The sequence below is a fragment of the Bison bison genome, unplaced genomic scaffold (assembly GCF_000754665.1).
Source record: "Bison bison bison isolate TAMUID 2011002044 unplaced genomic scaffold, Bison_UMD1.0 scf7180017864203, whole genome shotgun sequence".
Lineage (NCBI taxonomy): Eukaryota > Metazoa > Chordata > Mammalia > Artiodactyla > Bovidae > Bison > Bison bison.
Genome location: NW_011494775.1, coordinates 5,220,703 through 5,240,667, shown reverse-complemented (window position 1 = coordinate 5,240,667; position 19,965 = coordinate 5,220,703). Strand labels below are relative to the sequence as shown.

Below are 19,965 nucleotides of genomic sequence, written 5' to 3'. Positions count from 1 at the left end.
GGCTTGTTCATCACAGCCAGCGTCTGCACCAGACGGCACCCTGTGAAGCCCTCGCCGCACCCAAGGGGAGAAACAGGCCAGTGGCGCAGCAGCAGTGAGCGCCCACAAAAGAGTGAGGCTGACCAGGACAGAGCACACTGCCAGGCCTCACTCCTTCAAATGGGACTCATCACCTTGCAGATTACTCCCCATGTGGGCTCTGTGTCTGAAGAAGCTGAGAGAGGAAAGATTTGATGTTGAGACAACACACTCTGAAAATAAGGCAGTGGGAGTTTTGGGTGTTTTTTGTAAGAGATTTTAACAGATGAACTAATTCTGATGAAAAGAAAGGAATTAGATCACAATGGTCAGTTAGATTCTGTACCTTGTTCCCAAGAAAGACTGCTGAGTAGCAATAAAATAGAAGAGACAGAAACAAATGATTTTTAAGTCACAGATAATTAACCCCAGAGGCTCACTGATGGTACATTAATATTGCTGGGGCAAGTGGCTTAACGAGTTTGAAAAGGACCTCAGAGTTTATACGCAACAGATCATTTCAAGGGTTCCTGAAAAGCAGAGAAACCCCTTCAGGCTTAAGGGCCAGGCAAGGGGAGAAGATGACAAATATCAGCCTCTATTGCTGGGATCTCAGAGAAGAGAAGGGACTGCCTCCTGCCCTGGGGAAGAATGGGATCTCAGCAGGTCTACTGGGAGTGCCATCACCTCTGTTTCCGGGCCTTGGACAAGCCAGCTTAGTGTGCTTCACAATGATGCCGTCTCATGAAGGGCTTGCCCTACTGTGCTTATGAAGCTGCAGAGGCTCATACCCTCTGAGGGGTATGACTTCTCAGATAATGTGACTCTTTCCCATCCATTCCAGAGAGGGGCCTAGGGACACACTTTGCAATGGCAACTCCCAAGGAGACTTCTCACCACCAACACGGCTCACTGCACAGGGCCTCCTCACCCCACCCAGACCCACCAAGACCCTCCACAAGCACATACCTCATTTGCACGAGCACCTTTCAAGGACTTTCTATCTGAGGGACCCCCAAGGTGTCAGAAAGAGCAGAGTGGCTCCCTGAGGATGGTCATTAAGGAGAGGGAGCCCTCCCAAGGGCAGCGGTGGGAAGAGTAAGTGTAGAAGGGGAGATGGGGTACCCATAGCTGAACAACCTGGCAACCCCACACCTGCAATTTTACTTTCCGAGAAATTTTACTTTCTCTGAGAGAGCTGGGTCAGCCCTAGGGTGTGTGGGGATCTGTGTGTACCAGGTGGGAGACCCCACAAGGAAGGGCCTCGATCCCTTCTCTCCCAGGGCTCACCCTACACAGCAGTGTGGGAGCCTCCACTGGAGCGCAGCAGACCTCGGCCACCAGCGCCATGCAACATAGTGCTGAGGCGGCAGGCATGGTGTCACACACATTCAAACAGAAGCATGAGTGGCTCCCTGAGCTATACACAGCAAGGTCCTGCTTCTTCCAAATCAGGGAGAAAGCAGACATTGGCCAGGTGATAGGAGGAAGCACTCACCCAGAGCCGGGAAGACCCTCGATTAAGGGAGAGCATGTAAGAGGCAGCAGAGGCAACTCAGGTTCACTCGGGCTTAGTCCACGGCTGGTGTTTCCACGCCCAGACACTTAGAATTGTCTTCAAGAAGCTTGGGGTCACCCACAGCCTGAGAATCCTCTGGCTAAGGCTGTGCTTGGTCCTTGGGAAAGGCCATTGTCTGCCTGAGTTTTATTATGATGAAGTAATTAAAAGGAAATAGGAAGGATTTACCATGGGATGCTCAAGACAGTTTCTGACCTCAGTGCCTAGAAAACCCTTAATCTGGGAATACAAATTTTATGCGTGTTTGTGGTTAAGTTCTTAAAGACATCAAGAAGAGAGCTGTTTCTCTGATTGCAGAATAAGAGAATCTGAGCAGAGAGTTCAAGATTCTGGGCTAAATTTCAGAAAATCCTTCACAGGAAAAGTCAACAGACTAAGATTTGCAACATCATCTGTAAGTCAGCTTGAAGACAGAGGAATGGGTTTGGTGACTGAGACGTTCTTTGTTGTATGTCTGAGGCCAAACCTACAGATACAGTATGAAAAGAGCCACAGTGAAGACTACCAGCTTCACTGTGCATTGACGCCATGGCCCACACTGGGCCAAGGGCTCTCCATGCTGAATCCCTCCCCATAATGTGTCCAGGAAGCTGTGAGGGATGTCAGTTGCATACTGCCCAGCATCTTCTCTCTATGGACCAAACCTGTACCCACTCTCTGGCATCTGAGTGAGGGTGAATCCCCAAGGGAAGCACACATGGTCTTGCCTGGCCAATCCCAGTATTCCAACCCCTCCTTGCCAGTAATTGGTTTAGGGCTTGACTCATAATACAAGGCCAGCAAATCAGAATCTTCAAGGAGACCTTTCTCCGCTTTCTCTGGAGGAAAGTAGTTTCACCCTCTCAGATGGTGAGCAGTCAGTCAGGAGTCTGTGAGCACCAGCTGCCAGGAGCCAGCCTGCAAGGCTGAGTGGAAGAGGCCAAAACACCAGGAGGAGGAAAGAAAAGGAGTGTAAGGTCTTATAGGAGCTGTTTTTGAGGCCAGATCCACCCTCCCTTAGATTCACAAGGTGTTTAGGCATTAGCCAGTGCAAGCTGGGTTTCTACAACGCAGAGTTAGGACTAAGGGTCTGTACTATTACTGTCCTAAGCTTTTTCAGAGAAGACTGAGTAACTTGCCCCAAGTCACACTGTGAGTAAGCGGAGAAGTGGGATTCTGCTAATTGGTCGTGGTCTAACTGGGTACCAAATTGTTGTAGGCAACCAGAATACACCAGCCAGTTGTGTCATCCACTCCCCACTCATCCTGGGGCACATAGGTACAATATCAGTTTCCCAGTAGCTAAAGAGAAAGCACTCTCCAGAAAGAGTCAACTGCTGTGGAATTAGACACTGAAGGAGACAGGTGTCACCCCCAACTTTTTGGAGCCCAAAAACTGCTGGAGAGAACAAGCAAGCTCCGCTGTATAGAGTGGGGGCAGGATAGGGAAGGAAATCCCATTTCACTCCCCAGATGGCACTCTTGATTGGAAAAGGACCCACTACCCCAGGCACTGACAAATCTAAATGGCTTCCTTTTAAGTTCCCTACATCTGCAGCCATTAAAGAAGTTATCTCAAAAGAAGTTAGGAGTTTATTAATCCGTTTCATCGAAGAGAGTCAGCCACTTTACATTATACCAAGATAGATTATGCAGGCAACCGAGAGACCCAGAAAACATCTGCTAAACAAAATCAAAATTAATGGTAAACATACTGCAATTCTTGATAGCTGAAGTTCTCCCAGATGCAAAGAACTAAAAAGGGGCTATTAGAGGCAGCTGCCAATTAAGGGAATAATTCCAAGGGTTTTCACAAAGTGAGGCTCTAGTTACACACTCAGGACTGGCAGGTCATGTTTATATAGGAGATTTGCATTGGTAAGGAGACAGAGCCACCGTGCCTGTGTGACTGTCACTTCCCTCTCTTCTTCTGTGAAGACAGCAGCATCCCTCCTCTCAAGTCTCCCTCACAGCCCTGCTGGAAGCCACGACAGGCTGGTCTAGACGGCAATGTGTGAGTGAGCCATCGTAGGGAAGATGGGTAATGCAGTGTGACATTGGTGCCCACCCCCAAAACCCACAGTCTCTAATCACAGCACAGTCACAGACATCTGGAATAGCTTACTGATCACCCCATGCTCTAAGAGATGGCTGACAAGGGCTGAATTATCCGGGCCACTTGCTCAGCTCACTCGAGTGTTCTCTCATGACTGTAATTCAGTGTGATGGGATCAGTTAGAGAAAAGCACCGGTTTGGGTAGATGGATTCCAGCAGTTATCATCAGCATCAGCCCTCAGAGTGGACATGGGAGTGTCTCGGTGAGGTGAGGTTGGCATCTTTTGTGGAAGCTTCAGAAAAAAAGTTGAAATTAAATTGTAGGTGACTAGAGGGAGGTGTAAAAATGCCTGCATTAGAGAGGCAATGAAGAAGCAGCCATCTGCCTTCCCTGTACTGCTGGCAAAGGGGGGCCCAGGGCAAGAGGATGATGTAAGACTGCCCTGAAGGTGGAAGGAGGTACCAACTGGGGCACCAAGAGACATCCTCCCAAGGTTGCTGTCCTGCCACAATATTCTCTATCACCCTCCAGGCTCCCCTGAGAGTCCTTCCCATAAATCTAAATTGGAAACAAAGCTCCCCTAGAAAGTTTTCTTCCAAGAGGCCCTCTGAGCTCTCTGGGCTTGGCAGTGATCATGTATGCTTAGAAATCCTTGGGTGATGAAGCGAGATCAAATCATCACCTGCCCATTAGAGAGAGGTTCAATGTCTCAGAGAGACATTGGTCCAGAGGGACCTTGGCCCAAAGGGCTCTTTATTCCTACTAAAACAAGCATGAGAAGGAAGGAGTCTAATGTAAGGTGCCATCTGCTCTGCTTATATCATGGGTTACTGAGAATTAAGGGAGATAAATAACATGAAACTCTCAGAAAACTTCAGAATATCTAAGATACAATTAACATTATCTCACCACTCTCTCCACACACCACCTCTGGAAGACAGGCACATGCTGGGGCATGTCCTGGGCTCTGTCAAAGCAGTCCCTCTTTGTGGACTCTTTAGAGCAGGGCTTGCAAAGGGCACTGTGTGGAAGCCCAGCCAGAGATGATTAAAACCAAATCAAGATGCCATGGGGAAGTAAGTTTGGGAAAGGCTGCATACTACACTCCCTTTTCAAAGTCCTATTTAACATCTTAACAACCTAAGAGATTCTGCAATAAAAATAACAACCAGCTTGATATTGAGTCCAGCATTTACCAAGTGTTTTATTTTCCTACGGCTGCTGTAGCAAAGTTCTATAAAGTAAGTGACTTAACGAGAGAAATCTGTTTTCTCCCAGTTCTGGAGGCTAGAAGTCAGAAATCAACGTGTTGGCATGACCACCCTCCCTTTGAAGGCTCTAGAGGAGGATTCTCTGTCGCTCCTTCCTAGCTTCTGCTGATTGTCAACAGCCCTTCATGTTGCTTGGCTTATGTACTCAGTCTACTCTGTGCCTCCTTTAGAACATGCCATTCTCCCTGTGTCTATGTCTAAATCTCTCTCCTCAAAAGGATCTCACTTATTGGATCATGGTCCATCCTATTCCAATATGACCTCATTGTAATTACACATTTGCCAGGACTATATTTTCAAGTAAGGTCACATTCACATATTCTGGGTTAGAACTTCAAAATATCTTCTTGGGAGACACAATCCAACCTATAATACCAAACCTATTTGAACGTGGAGCACTTTCATCAATGCATCAGCTGGGAATGTCTGGATATCCACAGAACACTTCCTATAAGTGCCTCTGTAGAACCAAATGATTCAGTGCCTCTCTTGTATATCACTGGGACAGGATCAGAGTGAAAAATACATATACAAGGCAATTTTTAAATTTGCACTTAATTGTTTGAAATGATTGTTGAGCCACTATAGGCCCCGGGCTAAGGCCTTGAGGAATTTAGGAGTGAAAGAGGGGAGGGTCTCAGCTCTCAGGAAATGAATGACTTACCAGGAGCCCTTAACTCCCAGGTAAAGCAGGGTAAGAAAAACTCTTCAGAAAGAGAGTTGGAAGGGATAGGAGAGAGGTGGGATTTCACAAGATGAGGGACAAAGAGCCGGCAGGCTGCAGGGACAACGCATGAGGCAAGAAAGCCGGGCTACAGCCTGAGAACCATGACAGCACTGGATGGGAGGAGCATGGGGGAACTATGCCACAGAGCCCGTCTGAGGCACGCGTTGCATTCGCGCCACCGTAATGATCTCCAACACACCTGACCTAGCCTGGACTCCGTTCCCACTGCTAATATCAGCTCCCTCACCTCTCACTCCACAGACTTAATCAAGAGCTTCCAAAAGTTACAGAGTGTAAAGTTGCAATTGGTCATCCATGTGTAGCTATGAGTTGGAGCTGATATCCTGAGTCAGATGTTACATAAAAACAAAAACAGAAAAGTATCTTAGGTTTTGTGGTCCAGAGGCTACCCCTCTAGACCTTTCCAGGATCTCCTGGGCCTGGTAAACTAGGCAGAAAAATTCAGAGAGTTAATTATCTGCTCCTCTTTCAGTGTCAGATCAAGTCAAAGCTAAGTGTTCATTGCTAGACAATAATGTCTTATTCGTGTTTGCAGGAATGTTTATTGAAATATTCACAGTGCTTCTACTATTTTTATACCCATATACATACACTGTTCTGGGCAAGATTAACAACACTACTACCCAAGCCATTGAATCTCAGGCTTAAAAAATACTCAGAACTGACCTACAAGGTCCCACTCTTCCTTCCTTCCTGCCAGGTTATAAGCACTGACATTAAGGCACTGGGCTATCTCAGGAATTTTCAAACACTCAACTTTGACAGAAGCAAGCAAGAAACATCAGCTCACAGAAGGAAGAAAAATGTTTCTGTTGTATCAAGACAAATTAGCAGTACAAACCCGAGGCATATGTTCCCAGTAAGCCAGTTATGAAAGAAGCTGCTTCAAGAACGAAGAAAGTTATGGGAAAATAGAGCACAGCCTAACCATGCCTTTGCTCACCCTGAGACATGTAGTCTTCTAGGGATTTGGAGTCTCAGGTACAATAAGGTCTTTTATGCCTCTGAGCAAAAATACACATGGTTTTCTCATATCCTAGCCTTACCATTTAAAGACATTTCTAACACAAGAACAGTAAGAGTCCAAAACAGTTAAGCTCATATGTGATTCCATAATGCAAATAGTGCTGTGCACCAAACAGTCACAGGCACTCAGGAGTAGTGGAATGAATAGTATTCTAAACCAAAGTTCATGCCGACTTGTCTCCTAAAGGCTATTTTTCTCCAGGTTACATGGTCATAACATTGTGAACACAACTTTGAATCAGAAACAGGCCTTCCCTGCCCCACCCACCTTCATCCAGTACCATTCGATTTTGACGTCCAAATGATGTGGTTCAGCAGTTCAGAGGACGCTGAGCCCAAAACCAGAGACAATGGCGAATGAGAGTGAAAGCCAGAAAGTTTATCCTAGAGCTAGATTAACCAGATTATTTGTATCCAGGATTCCAGTACCGCAGACAGCGGCAAACAACTGGTTCTATGAACCCATGAGTATAGACAGTATGGAAAGTTTAAGTCTAGGGGCACACTTCAGTAACATGACCCTTCTGTGTTTTTCATTGTGTTGCATAAAATAAGAAGTAACCAAGAGGCAAGGTTTTTAGATTTGAAAATCAGTATGGTATTTTCTCACTTCTAATGATTGGTGCTCTTTTTGGAGACAATACCACCAAGAAGGAGGTGTGGTTATAGCTAAAACCAAAGGCCAGACCCCAGACCGAGAACTCACTTTGGTTCCTAACTTCATCCTCCCATCCCTGAAATACAGGGATGACTGGTGGTGATTTCCATAAATCATACAAAAGACAGTCTCTTATTAGAAACCAGGTACCACTGAAAGCAAGTAAGAGTAACTTCAATTTCCACTAAAAGATTTCAGAAATTACCATCCATATATATTTACCTCAGTAATCAGAAAACAAATGCACTAGAGGAACTCTGGCAGGGAAAATAAAACATGGTGGAATTGTTTTCAAAAGGAAAATTAATTACTTATATCTATTTCAGCTTAACTAAAGTCGTAAAAATCTAATCAGAAATATTTTTCACAGTGGCACCTTTTCCCAGTTATTGAAATACCTCAAACCATAAACAATTTTTTATTGTTGATGTAGTTTTCACCAGGTTAAATAATTATTTCAAACTTCACTCAGAAATGAGGCTTCTTTTGAGAGACTGCAAACATTATCATGAATGAGCCAGTTCCCTAGACCCCATCTCTGATACCTGAAGGTAGAGGACACAGTCACAAGCAAACTTCGGCTTTCGCTCCTGCAGTCCCTGAGGCAAGTGCCAAGCAGTCAGCACCCAGAACAGGTCACATGAAATTTCAAAGAACAGGCTGCCCACAGTCTGAAGTTAATCTTAACTGTAACAAACTACATCCATATGCCCACAATGAGAATGAAGTGAGTATGAGTGCATCTTCCCTACCTTCTCTTCTTCTGACGTCAAGGCTTCTGGATTCCTGCAAGACAAGAAAGATTTGGTGTTTTTGAAGAATAACTCATATGTAGAAATACTTGCAAATACCTCACCTCTTGTTAGACATTCATTCACAGAAGGGTAAACAATCTCATAAATATAAGACATTCAGCAGTGTTGGGGCTCCTAAACTCTCAACATATACATACACATCTGTAAATGTAAACCACTTGCTGCTTTGCTGGCTTAAGCAAACATACTGTTAATCATGCAGTTTTTAATGAGCAGACCCAACTCTCATGGTCTTCCTTATATGGAAACTGGGCTGGTTCCAATTGTTAGGAAATACCTTGTTTTAAGTTGAATTCCCACCCTTGACCTAGACTGCAAGTGTTTGTAGGGAAAACATAAGTAGACAGGAGCCAGAATGACGTGAGCAACAGCAGGCTGTGATTTGTGGTGCCATGGGAAAGACCATTATTGTTCCTGTGCAGGCCACTGGCATGATCTGCTGATTGACTATGCTCCTCAATAGTTTCCAAAGCGTGGGAAACTATGGACAATTTGGATAGCCACTCCATGCCACTGGACTAGAGTAAGCCTTGGCTCTTCTTAATTCAATCTCATCTTCCTGCAATGTGCAGAGCAATAAGCAAAGTGTTTCAGAAATTACATAGGTTAAAGACAGAGTCCTTGAATTGAAGGTATTTACAGTTGAACAGAAGGGTACAGAACAAACACAAATTACTGAGAAACAAAGAGGAGATTTTGCCTTGATGAATACCAATATGTTCACAATCAAATGAAAAATGTAAGGAAAAAAAAAAGGTTTTTTAAATAACCTTTGCAATTAGCACAGAAGAATGGGCAGGCTTTCAGATAGAAATATGGGAGGGAGGGTGTACCAGGAAGAGAGAATAGCTTAAGAAAAGGCCAAAAAGTACAAGGCATGGTCAGGCAGCAGGAAAAGGCCCAGTGAGAAGTAATGCAGGGAAAGGCTGAAATCTATTGTGGTTTCATGACTAGTAAAAAGCATCTACAATCTGTTATAAATGACCCAGTTACGATAAAGAGCCTAATATTGAGATTAAGGTGAAAATCCATGCTTAGCATTAGCATGTCTTTCATACCTTAGCATTCTCGTCTAGCATTCTTACGGGGCGAGGAAGGGGGAGCCAATATTAGGAAGGAAACTTGAGGAGGCACTGAAAAGATTGTCCTGTCTTGCCTAAATTACACTTTCTGACTGCCATCTCTGTAATGAGTCAAAAGGCCAAGTGGAGACCAATGGAAGACCATGTCACAGGCCAGCAGCATACCAGCAGGCACAATTATCCAAACAGGCTTCCCAAATGCTGGTTCTTCATAAGCTCAAGGGTCAAAAGAGGGAGCCTGGAGAACAATAACTGGAACAGAGCTGCTTCCACAAGCACATCATGCACTAAGGAAACCCAGCTTCTACACTGCTGCTCAGACTCTGCTCTAGGGGCTGGCACCTCCCTCCTGGAAGGAACTAGTATTTGTGGAACAGGAAATCAACCGTTATAGCTCGAGAAAAAAACCTTATGGGAATTTTACTGTAATTGCATAAAATGTATAAATTACCTTAGGGTACGTTGATCTCTGTATAACATATCTCCTTATTTAACATGGTATTTTTAATAATTTGTTCAAGTCTATTTTTATTTCTTTCAAGAGTATAATTTTCCTGTATATATTCTGAAAATGTCTTTATTACATACCTTTCGTTATCATAAATGGAATTTGTCTTTCATTATATCTTATAACTGTCTCTTATTTGTATATTTGACAGCAATTGAGGTTTACATATTGATATAACCAACCACTTGACTGAATTTCTTATTGTTTGTAATAGGTTTCAAATGATTCTTTTGGCATCTCGATTTGTTGATTTATACAATATGCAAATAGCAATGATTTTCTTTCTTTCTTCCAGTTTCTATTGTTGCTTACTCTAGTCTTATTCTTACAGCTAATTCTTTCTCTAATGTTAAGAATTTTGAACATAGTGAACATCCTGGTCTTCTTTCTGATTTTAAGAAGAAAACCTGAAGTGTTTCCCAATCAAGTAAAATGCTGGCTTTTGGCCCAGATATGTTTATCATATTAGTGAAATCTATGCATATTTTATAGACTTTTTAAAATAAATTTATGTTCTAGCTTGTCCCCTTACTTGCTTATTTATTGGCTCTTTCCCTCCACTGGAATGTGAGTTGGGATGGTGCCAACATCTTTCTCACTCTTGCATTTTCAGTGTTATTTATAATAGGGCAGATGCTCAATATATATTTGTTGAATGAAAATAAAATAAATGTGTGTTGACTTTAACCAAATACTTTTTCTGCATTTATGGAGGTATCCTATGATTTTTTCTCCTCAGCTCTATTAATTCGATGGCTTATCTAGTAGATTTCATAGTAGTCAATTATATCTATATTTACGGAGTAAGCTTTTCTTAATCATGATGTGTTTTTTAAAAAATATGCTGCTAGATATTGTTCACTATGATTTTTAACACATTTTTGCATTAGTATTCATAAATGAGATTAAGCTATAATTTTAGGTGTCATTTTTCTGTTTCAGGAATTAAAATTATATCAGTTTCATATACTGGATTTGGAAGTTTCCCTTTTATTATGCACTGGAATAGTTTAAATAAAAGTGGAGTTATCTGACCTTTAAGGTTTCTGAAACTTTCTTTCTCAGATATTTATTAAAAAGTAGAGGAAGTAGAGGGTCATAGAGGTTAAAATTTGTCCAAGTTCTCACATTTTGGTCAATGGCCAGCTGGGATTTAAATTCCAAAGTCTAATTACAAAGCTTATGCACAAAACATTCTAACTCCAGTCAATTAATAGTGTGAAAATTAGACGAGATAGACCTCTGCTTAGGACCATGAAAGAGTAGCTTGTATTAGGCCAATCCTTCTAATAACGACTACAAAAATTGGATAAATAGCAACAACAACAAAAGTTTTTGAAGGCATGTGAGAGCAACAAAGGCAGACAGAACTTAGCCAATATTTGGAGAGAAGTAAAGGCTTTGGTGGAGAGCCCCATATTTACTGCCAGATTTTCCCTTTGGGGAATTTGTGGTTTTTCAGACAGGCCAAAGTAATGTTTTGGGGCTTAAAGTAGCCTCACTGAGTTGGGAGATACCTGAGTTGAGGCTACAAAAGCAACCAAAACTTGAGGGTCTGCAATCCTAGAAAATGGAATCAGAAAGAAATGAACTCAATAATTTGCCCAGCCTCCTCTTGAGTTATATTATTATGCTTGAATTGGATATATAAAGAACATGAGGTTGAGAAATAAGCAAAAAATTTGCCTCAAACAAACTAAAAAGTAAACTAAAACACTAAAAACAGATTTTGACAGTATCATGTTGCTCAGAAGACAAAAATTAAGCTCTCAAAGGAACAATGGTCCTGGTAAATGCAGCTGACTTTCAGTTAAAATCATATATTCTCAAAGAACTTCTGTTCCTGAGTAGATCAAGATGATCTGCCAGTGTTCTGTATCTAACAAGTAAAAGTAAGTCCTCTCTGAGAGACAATAAAGTAATCCAAACACCATATAATTTTTCATAGTTTTGACCTAAAACTAATAAATTGTTAGCTATCTCTCCAGAATAAAAAAGGGGGGGCATTATTCAGGATGAAAACAGAGTTGAAATTCAGGGTCTACAGCCATGATGAGCCATGTGCAAGTCCCCACACGGCAAAGGAAGGAAAATTCTTTTATAGAGGTAAAAAGTATTGATAAATTGAGAGGGTAATAGTAAACATAGAGTTAATGGCTTTTCATTGGCTAGCTTGTTGCGAGGAAATGAAAGGAGCCTTTCTTTTCCCTTTTGAATTCTGCTCTTGTCACAGCATATGAGAACTCCCCCTTCTTGTCTCCCAGCTCTATTTAATTGAGGCTTTTGTTTATTAATTTTTTTACCAATACATAATGTCCAGCATCCAAACCAAAATTACTAGGCATGATGGGAAACAGTATCATGTTTCCCATCATGATACTGTTGATGTTTAGTCATCCCATGAATGACTAAAATTCAATAAAACAGACAGCATAAACTGATCCACAGGTTATCCAGAGTTTAGAATTATCAGACACAAGCTCTAGAATAAGTATGACTAATATGTTCAGGAAAACAGAAGATGCTGAATTTCACCATAAAATTGAAATTAAAATAAGAATCAAATGGAAATCCTAGAACTAAAAAATCAATGACTGTCAGATTCAACAGGAATCTAATAGAAGACTAAACACAATTAAACAGAGGATTAATAAGCCAGAGCCTAGGTCAGTAGAAAATAACCAGACTGAAGCTCTGAAAGGAAATAATAAAGAGTAGAAAATACAGGAAAGTATGAGAGACATTTTGGAGAATGGTGAGAAGTTCTAACAAGTATGTAATTGAAGTATAAGATAGAGGAAATTAGGCAGAATCAATATTTGAAGAGAGATGCTTGAAAAATTTCCAAAATTGATGAAAGACATCAATCCAAAGATTTAGAAATCTCTAGAAACTCTAATCAAGATAAATACAATGAACACCATAACTAGGTCCTCAGGAAAATATAGTTGAATATTCAAGGACAAAAAGAAAAATCTTTAAAATAGCCAGAGAGTGGGTGGTGGATGTGGAGGGCACATCAGCTACAAAGATTGGATAGCCAACTTTACAGGAGAAAATAACAGAACCAGAAGAGGGGCTACAATCCTAGAAAAGGGAATCAGAAAGAAATGAACTCAATAATCTGCACAGCCTCCTCTTGAGTTACATTATTATGCTTGAATTGGATACATAAATTCAGTGACATCTTTAAATGACAGATGAATCGACATCTTTAAGTGACAGATGAAATGACATCTTTAAATTTCTGGAAAACTTTGAATTCTATACCCACTGAAAGGATATTCATAGGGTAAAATAAAGATATATCTAGACAGACAAAAACTGAGAGAATACATTGTCAGTAGATTAATACTAAGAGCAATACAGGGAAACACTCTGCACAAAAGGAAAGTGTTTTCAGATGAATGCATAGTTGTCCAAGAAGTAATAAAGAACAGGAAGAGTTAAAAAATGAACAAATCTAGTTCTGTCTGTTTAACACAACAACAATAACGCTCTCTAAGTTAATACTATTTACAGGACTAAAATGAATGATGATATGATCACAAATTCAGGAGGTCAAATGGAATTTAAGTATTACAATCCTATTGATATCTAAAAAATGGTAAAACCAATGCTATAAGGTCAAAGGAGTGGGATTACAAAAGACTAACTCCCCAAAAAAAGACAAGAGAAAAGGGGGAAGAGGAATAAAAAGAGAGAGGAATACATTAGATTTATAATGATAAAAGAACAATTTAATAGGAATTAATAGCAATTCTAAACTTGTACACACCTAACTACATAGTCTAGAGGGGTGGGATGTGGGGGAGGGGATGTGAGAGAGGTTCAAGAAGGAGGGGATATATGTATACTTATAGTTGATTCACGTTGTACAGCAAAAACAACATTGTAAAGCGATTATACTCCAATTTAAAAAATAAATTTTTAAAAAAGATGGTTTCTGGGGGTACTGGGAATGTTCTAAATTACAATCTTGGTGGTAGTCACTTGGGTGTGTTCAATTTGTAAAAATTAATGGAGTTCTATTCTACATTTGAGATGTATACACTTTCCAGTATGTTTGATACATGTCAATCAAAAATTTTAAAAATATTAGGTCAAAGTACTCATAGTACACAGCACAGATTTGTTGAAGAAGGGGAATAAATCACATGCCCTAACTTACAGATGAGGGTGGTTCTACAGGAGGAAAGGCTACAGCATGCTCAATTGTCACAGGGCAGCAAGTGGCCAGGCTCAAGTCTTGGAAATCCTACCACCATGCTCTGCTGTGTGTGCTAAGTCACTTCAGTCATGTCTGACTCTTTGCAGCCCCATGCACTGTGGCCTGTGGCCCACCAGGCTCCTCTGCCCATGGGATTCTCCAGGCAAGAATATTGGAGTAGGTTGCCACATCCTCCTCTAGCAGATCTTCCCAACCCAGGGATCGAACCCACAGCTCCTACAGCTCCTGCACTGCGAGTGGATTCTTTACCACTGAACCACCTGGGGAGCCCAGTGTATTCTGCTGCCTCAAAGTAAATACTCAGTGAATATTCTGGAAACAAGTGACAGGAACTAAAAGATGGAACTCTGAAGTCAGATGGATCTGGGCTGGATCCTGGCTTATTCCTGATGGCCACGGCCCTGCCACCTTTGATTAATTATCTCACCTTTCTGAGCCTCAGTTTGTTCATCTGTGAAATAAGGGTAGGAATGGTGCCTTCTTCAGAGAGTTGTTAGGAGGATTAAGTGAAATATAAGCCTGTAGCACACACAGTATGGTGGCTGGCATACAGTAGTCCTGAAATGGTGGCCATCACCATCTTTATTGCCATTAATGAAGACAACAAAGGTGGAGAAATAGTAAGATCACTTGGGGGAGGGCAATGAGTGCAATTTCTCCGTCAATTATTGTGGCTCAATCAGAATGTCTTTCCAGTACTTGAAAAAGTACTCCCCCAAAACCTGTACCAGAACTGAACAGAAGAGAATTCACTGACAGAAGTGACACCAAGACCCCGAATGCTTTGCTTAAGGAAGAAATTATCTGCTGCAGAAGCTTCAAACCAGATGGTTATAAATGAGAGTTAGCACATGGGCATTATTTAACGACTGAATTTCTTTAACTAAAAATCTAATTTTATTATGGTATAAATCACACTTTCTTGAAGTAGGGAATTAATTTTAGATTTTTCATTTAGTGTTCATAACCTTTCCACGAATTTGACAGCCAAATCATTTAAAACGTCATTTAACCAATACAATACAACAGCTTTATTCCTCATTGTGCCCTTCCTGAATCCATTATCTTTCACTATAACGTAGGGGAACTTAAAGTAAAAAATTACCATCCCATAAAGCTGTATTTTATTGTGCAGTTGAACTGCATAATCTTTATTTTTGAATCAATATACTGTGAGTGCTGAGTAATATTTTTCATAATCCAAAAATCTATTACAGATTCTCAGCTACCAAAAACATAGTTTGCAAGCTGCTGAAAGAGGACAAATGAAGATCCTCAGATTCTGTGCCTGGATCCTTTACATCCATCTTAGGCAGTACTCACGATCTTAGGCTGTATGTGAGGCTCAGGAAAAGAAGGGTGGACCTTGGCCCCAAATCAAATGCACCCCTCCTTGGCCATGAATCCAGTCATCCTTGGTTAGAGAATAAGTCTCAATTTATCACTCAAAATGTTATGGGATTCAGTGGCTTCTGGGAAAATGTTGGCTCTGTGAGTTAGCCAAGTGGGAATCAAAATATCCACTGCTCAGAAGAGGAAGCCATGGAATCATGAAGCTGAATGAAGCTTGATGTGGCCAGGGTTTTGCAGACAAAGCAGAGGTGAGTCTTGTGCAGACGGGGCTGAGTGCATCTGAGGGCTGGGCAGCTGCAGGCTCTCAGCCCTGCCAGTGTCCTGGTGGTGAGCTCATGACTGGCAGCACCTCAGTTGGACTGAGGAAGCCCCCTGCTTCAGAGTTCCTCAGGCTCCTACTGCCTGGAAAAGCTATAAATTGTGCAAATTTATAAATCACTCGGTACAGTTGGGATGCAAGCTTTGCTAACGGCACTCATCACTACTGAAATACTGACATCTAAATTCTAAGGTTTTCATGTCTGAGATGCTTTTAACACTAATGCTTCTTTAACAACCTTTCTTATAATCTTTCATTTATTCATTTGAATTTTAAAACCTTGACTCTTAACAACTTTGATTTTTGCTAGCAGGACACCACTCTGCAACTAAAGCCACATGGACAGGTAGAACACAGTGAAATAAAGGGATGCCTTATGTAGCATAGATTCGATCACTGCCTCCCGCTTACTGAGCATACAACAAGCATCTGGTACGCTTTATCTCACTTCTATTGTTCAGATAAAGGCAGAAGGAAAACCTTCTGTTAGATTTGTTGTTAGATTTGCCAGAGCATCACGTCAGGGCCTTCGAAGCTGGATGAAGACAGAATTAGGAGATTAACCCTAAACTCAAGAGCCAGCTTGAGAGCCAAGGTGAATAATCCCACTAACAACAGGATTTCCTGGAGGGTGTAGAGGGGATATCTGAACGTGAGCTTTCTCCTCCAGTCATGTGGAGCCCACGGCAGGAGCTCGAGGAAACTATCACCTAGGAGGTGCCTGCTCCTAAGGAATGCCACCTTGTCGAGGGGTCAGAACTCATCTCCTACCTCCCTGAGAGCAGCGCCATGTGCTAGGAGCCCTCTGATAGAGTGGTGTGTCCTCTGAGGTAGACTGCCTTAGAGGTGGGAAGGGCACAGCTGATCATCCTACACCTCGGGATGCTGGGAGAGCAGAGGGAGCTGGGCACAGGCATGGTTGTTCCCCTTCTCAGCCCACAGGCTTCCCAATCCAGTGACGCCTCCCCGGCCTCTATCAGGAAACCAGGCATGGAATGGGTGGGGAGTATGACCACACAGGCAATGAAAAGACCTTCTCCACATTTCAGGGCTGAAACGTGGACCCCATACAGTGAGCAAGTTCTGTGTCCCCTCTACTTCCTGTCCAACAATAAGTGGACCAGTGTGAGCAAACGTGTTTACACAGGACCCAAGTGTTTATTGGAGGTTTATCAAAACAAATGGAAGAGACCATGCATGGATAATTTTGAAAAAATATCACAGGAATCTCTTTATGATTAAGCTATAGGCATCTTTTTTTTTTAAGTCATTGATATGAACCCACCAATAGCCTCCCTGTGGGGAACACTTGTGAGGAACATCAATTTCCTTATGTCTATGGAGGAGATGGAGACAGGCCCCTCATAGCCGCCAGGGGGTCCGAGCAGCCTGTTATTAGTAAGCGCAGCAGCAGCCGCAGCACTGAGGGAGCTGCCCAGACACCTGCCACTCCAGCTTCCCCATCTGGAGTGGCATCCCCATCGAATGGACAGATCAGACTGCCCACACAGGACGGATTTAGGTGACAATTCAGAAACACAGGCAGAATCCCTCAGGCAGTGCTGCTCAGTGCTTTCTGATGGGGAACATAGAGGGGCTGCATTGGAGGGAAGCTGTGATGCTCTAAAAAGAAAAGTATTAATGGTGATTATGAGACACCACAGAGAAAAGAAAGAATGAGAGTATGTGCCAGGCCTTCAGAAATTCAGGTGACTTGGATGTTAAATTTCTTGTTTCTAGAAGCAAAGAATGAATAGATTTATCATATGAGGATTTAGGGATTTTAAATTCTCAGGATTACTTAAAGCTATATATTAAAGGTTATTCATTTACAATCAAGAAAAAAAAAAAAGTTGGCTCTGGATTTAAAATTGTCTTCTGCAGTGAATCTACCAAAGTGACAGTATAAGTAAACATTAAGTTACATTTGATGCAATAAATGTCAATGACAAATAGATCAGTCCAACTTGTTAAACACCATCACCTGCACACAGCCGGATGAAAAGACTAAGGAGGAAAGAGGGCACTTTCCAGCTTCATCTCTCTGACAACCCAACAAATTAAAAACTGATTAAGTTTTTTATGTAGAAAAGTATAGCACAGTATCATTTCTGCTTGAGGACAAGCAATCCCCACGCAGGTCTCTTCTAAGAGTTAGCAGCATGGGGCTCTAACTCAGCACCCCAGGGACCACCCATCAACTAACAGTCATCCTCTCCAGGGACACCAGACAGGCTCGACAAAGCCCAGCCCACCACGCAGAACTGACGAACTGCAACGTGCCACGGCCACACAGGACTGCCATGAACTAGGACAACATCTATCTCCCCACAGCCTGCATCTCATTCCTCTTTCATCCCACCGCAGGGTCTGGCCTGTCACAGACCCTCAACAGATGGATTGCGAGGAAGAAGTCAGTTTTTTTCAAGGTCTCCTGAGGAGAGTATGGGGTTAGTGAGGGTCTCCTCTGGGCTCATAGAACACACTGACTGCCTCTGAAGTCTGACTTTCCATATTTTCCATTTTTAGCCAAGTTTCCACAGGATCAGGGACAGCTAAGGATGCCTTCCTTACTCTGGGAGGTTTCACACCCACCAGCTGCCCTATCCTGTGCTCTAGTCATCCGTGAGCCACAAGATGATCAGGACCATGTTTCAGGGGTTCGGGGAGGACAGGTGGCCTCTGGGAAAGGGACAGTAGTTTATGTTTTAATTATTCATTATCCTGTCCAGGTACCACCCAATAGATAATGTAATTTAACATCAACCTGTTTCATATGATATTAAAACCTGCTACTTTTTTTCTTCTGCCAGCTACAAGCCCACAATGAGGTTTGAAACGTGTCTGAATGTGTCTGAAAAATTAAGAGACAAAAGAAGGAAAACGGCTGCCCTCTGGTAGAGTTCTCTATTTTTCATTCTTGTTTTTACACATGGAGTGGGGGTGGGTCACAGATAGAGATTATCTGACTTAAAGATGCAGAAAGTTACAGAGCCACAGTGGGGCTCTTTTTTCCACCCACAAACCACACAGTATTTATTGAATAATAAATGTGTAGCACACAATCCAGCTATATTTTTTTTTACGCTCGTTCATTTTTTCATTTGGCAACTTCTGTCACATTAGCTGAGTAGCCTGGAAGTGGTCTGTTGCCTGTTTTCTAAAAGGCTCTTCCATCACTACCTGCATCACTCACAGTCTTAAGAGTTTCAGAGTTTACTTTAGAGAGTAGCTACAATTTGCCTGGCAGACCACACTGAGACTGGTGATTGGCTGCTTGTCCCTCCCATTTGAGCCTAATCTGCAGCCCAGACAAACTGCTTTACGGGCACAAGTAGGAAAGAGAAAAAGGCAGGTAACGGGTGAGAAGGTGAGCACATGAATGACAGGCACACTCACTTCCTCCAAAAGAAATAGTGCAAACCCCTCAGTCCAAGGGCCACAACCAGAGTCTCTCATCTTGCCCAGAAACAACCCCCTCCTCCCTAGTCCTCCTGCCTGGCCAGTGGCCCTTCTGCCCCCCTGGGGCATAAACCCTACCTCCTCATTTATCACTTTCTGCTTCGGCAGGCTCATCCTTGCAATTTTTGTCAGGCCTTATCTTGCCATTCCCACCACCTTGATTCTCCCTGACACACACAGCCCCTCACCCAGCACTCCCAGCAGAGCTCCTGGTAATTCTCCTGCCCGGTTCATTTATTCTTACCTTCATCTGTCCATGTATTTGTTCATTCAGTAAATACTGACTGATCTGGGGACACAGCAATGCCAAGACAGTCACAACTCTTGTCCCCATGAGGCTTATGATCTCACACAGAGAGACAGACAACAAACAAGCAAATACAATGTACAGAACATGTCTCAGTAAGAAGTGCCACGGTCATAGACAAAGCAGGGAAGGGAAACCAGGACAGAGGTTTTCTACTTGTGACAAGGAGGGCCCCTCCAGGGGCTGCATTGATTACAGACCTGTCCCCTGCTCCCTGCTGTGCACAGCACGACCTTCCCCTGCTCAGAACCATTTTGTCATCCCTTCAAGCCACCACAGAAAGGGAAGAGGAACAAAAGAGCCTCTTGATGAAAGTGAAAGAGGAGAGTGAAAAAGCTGGCTTAAAGCTCAACATTCAGAAAACGAAGATCATGGCATCCGGTCCCATCACGTCATGACAAACAGATGGGGAAACAGTGGAAACAGTGTCAGACTTTATTTGGGGGGCTCCAAAATCACTGCAGATGGAGACTGCAGCCATGAAATTAAAAGACACTTCCTCCTTGGAAGAAAAGTTATGACCAACCTAGATAGCATATTAAAAAGCAGAGA

The 19,965-nt window shown here is 42.5% G+C and overlaps 1 protein-coding gene across 1 annotated transcript in view; it reads right to left on the bottom strand.

Moving 5' to 3' along the window:
* The window catches only part of FSTL4 (follistatin-like 4), a 435,284-nt gene that overhangs the window by 389,571 nt on the left and 25,748 nt on the right, over positions 1-19,965 (bottom strand). Inside the window, exon 3 of the mRNA XM_010844523.1 lies at positions 8,089-8,122. Within this exon, the coding sequence (XP_010842825.1) occupies positions 8,089-8,122 (34 nt within the window). The remainder of the gene's footprint in view (positions 1-8,088; positions 8,123-19,965) is intronic.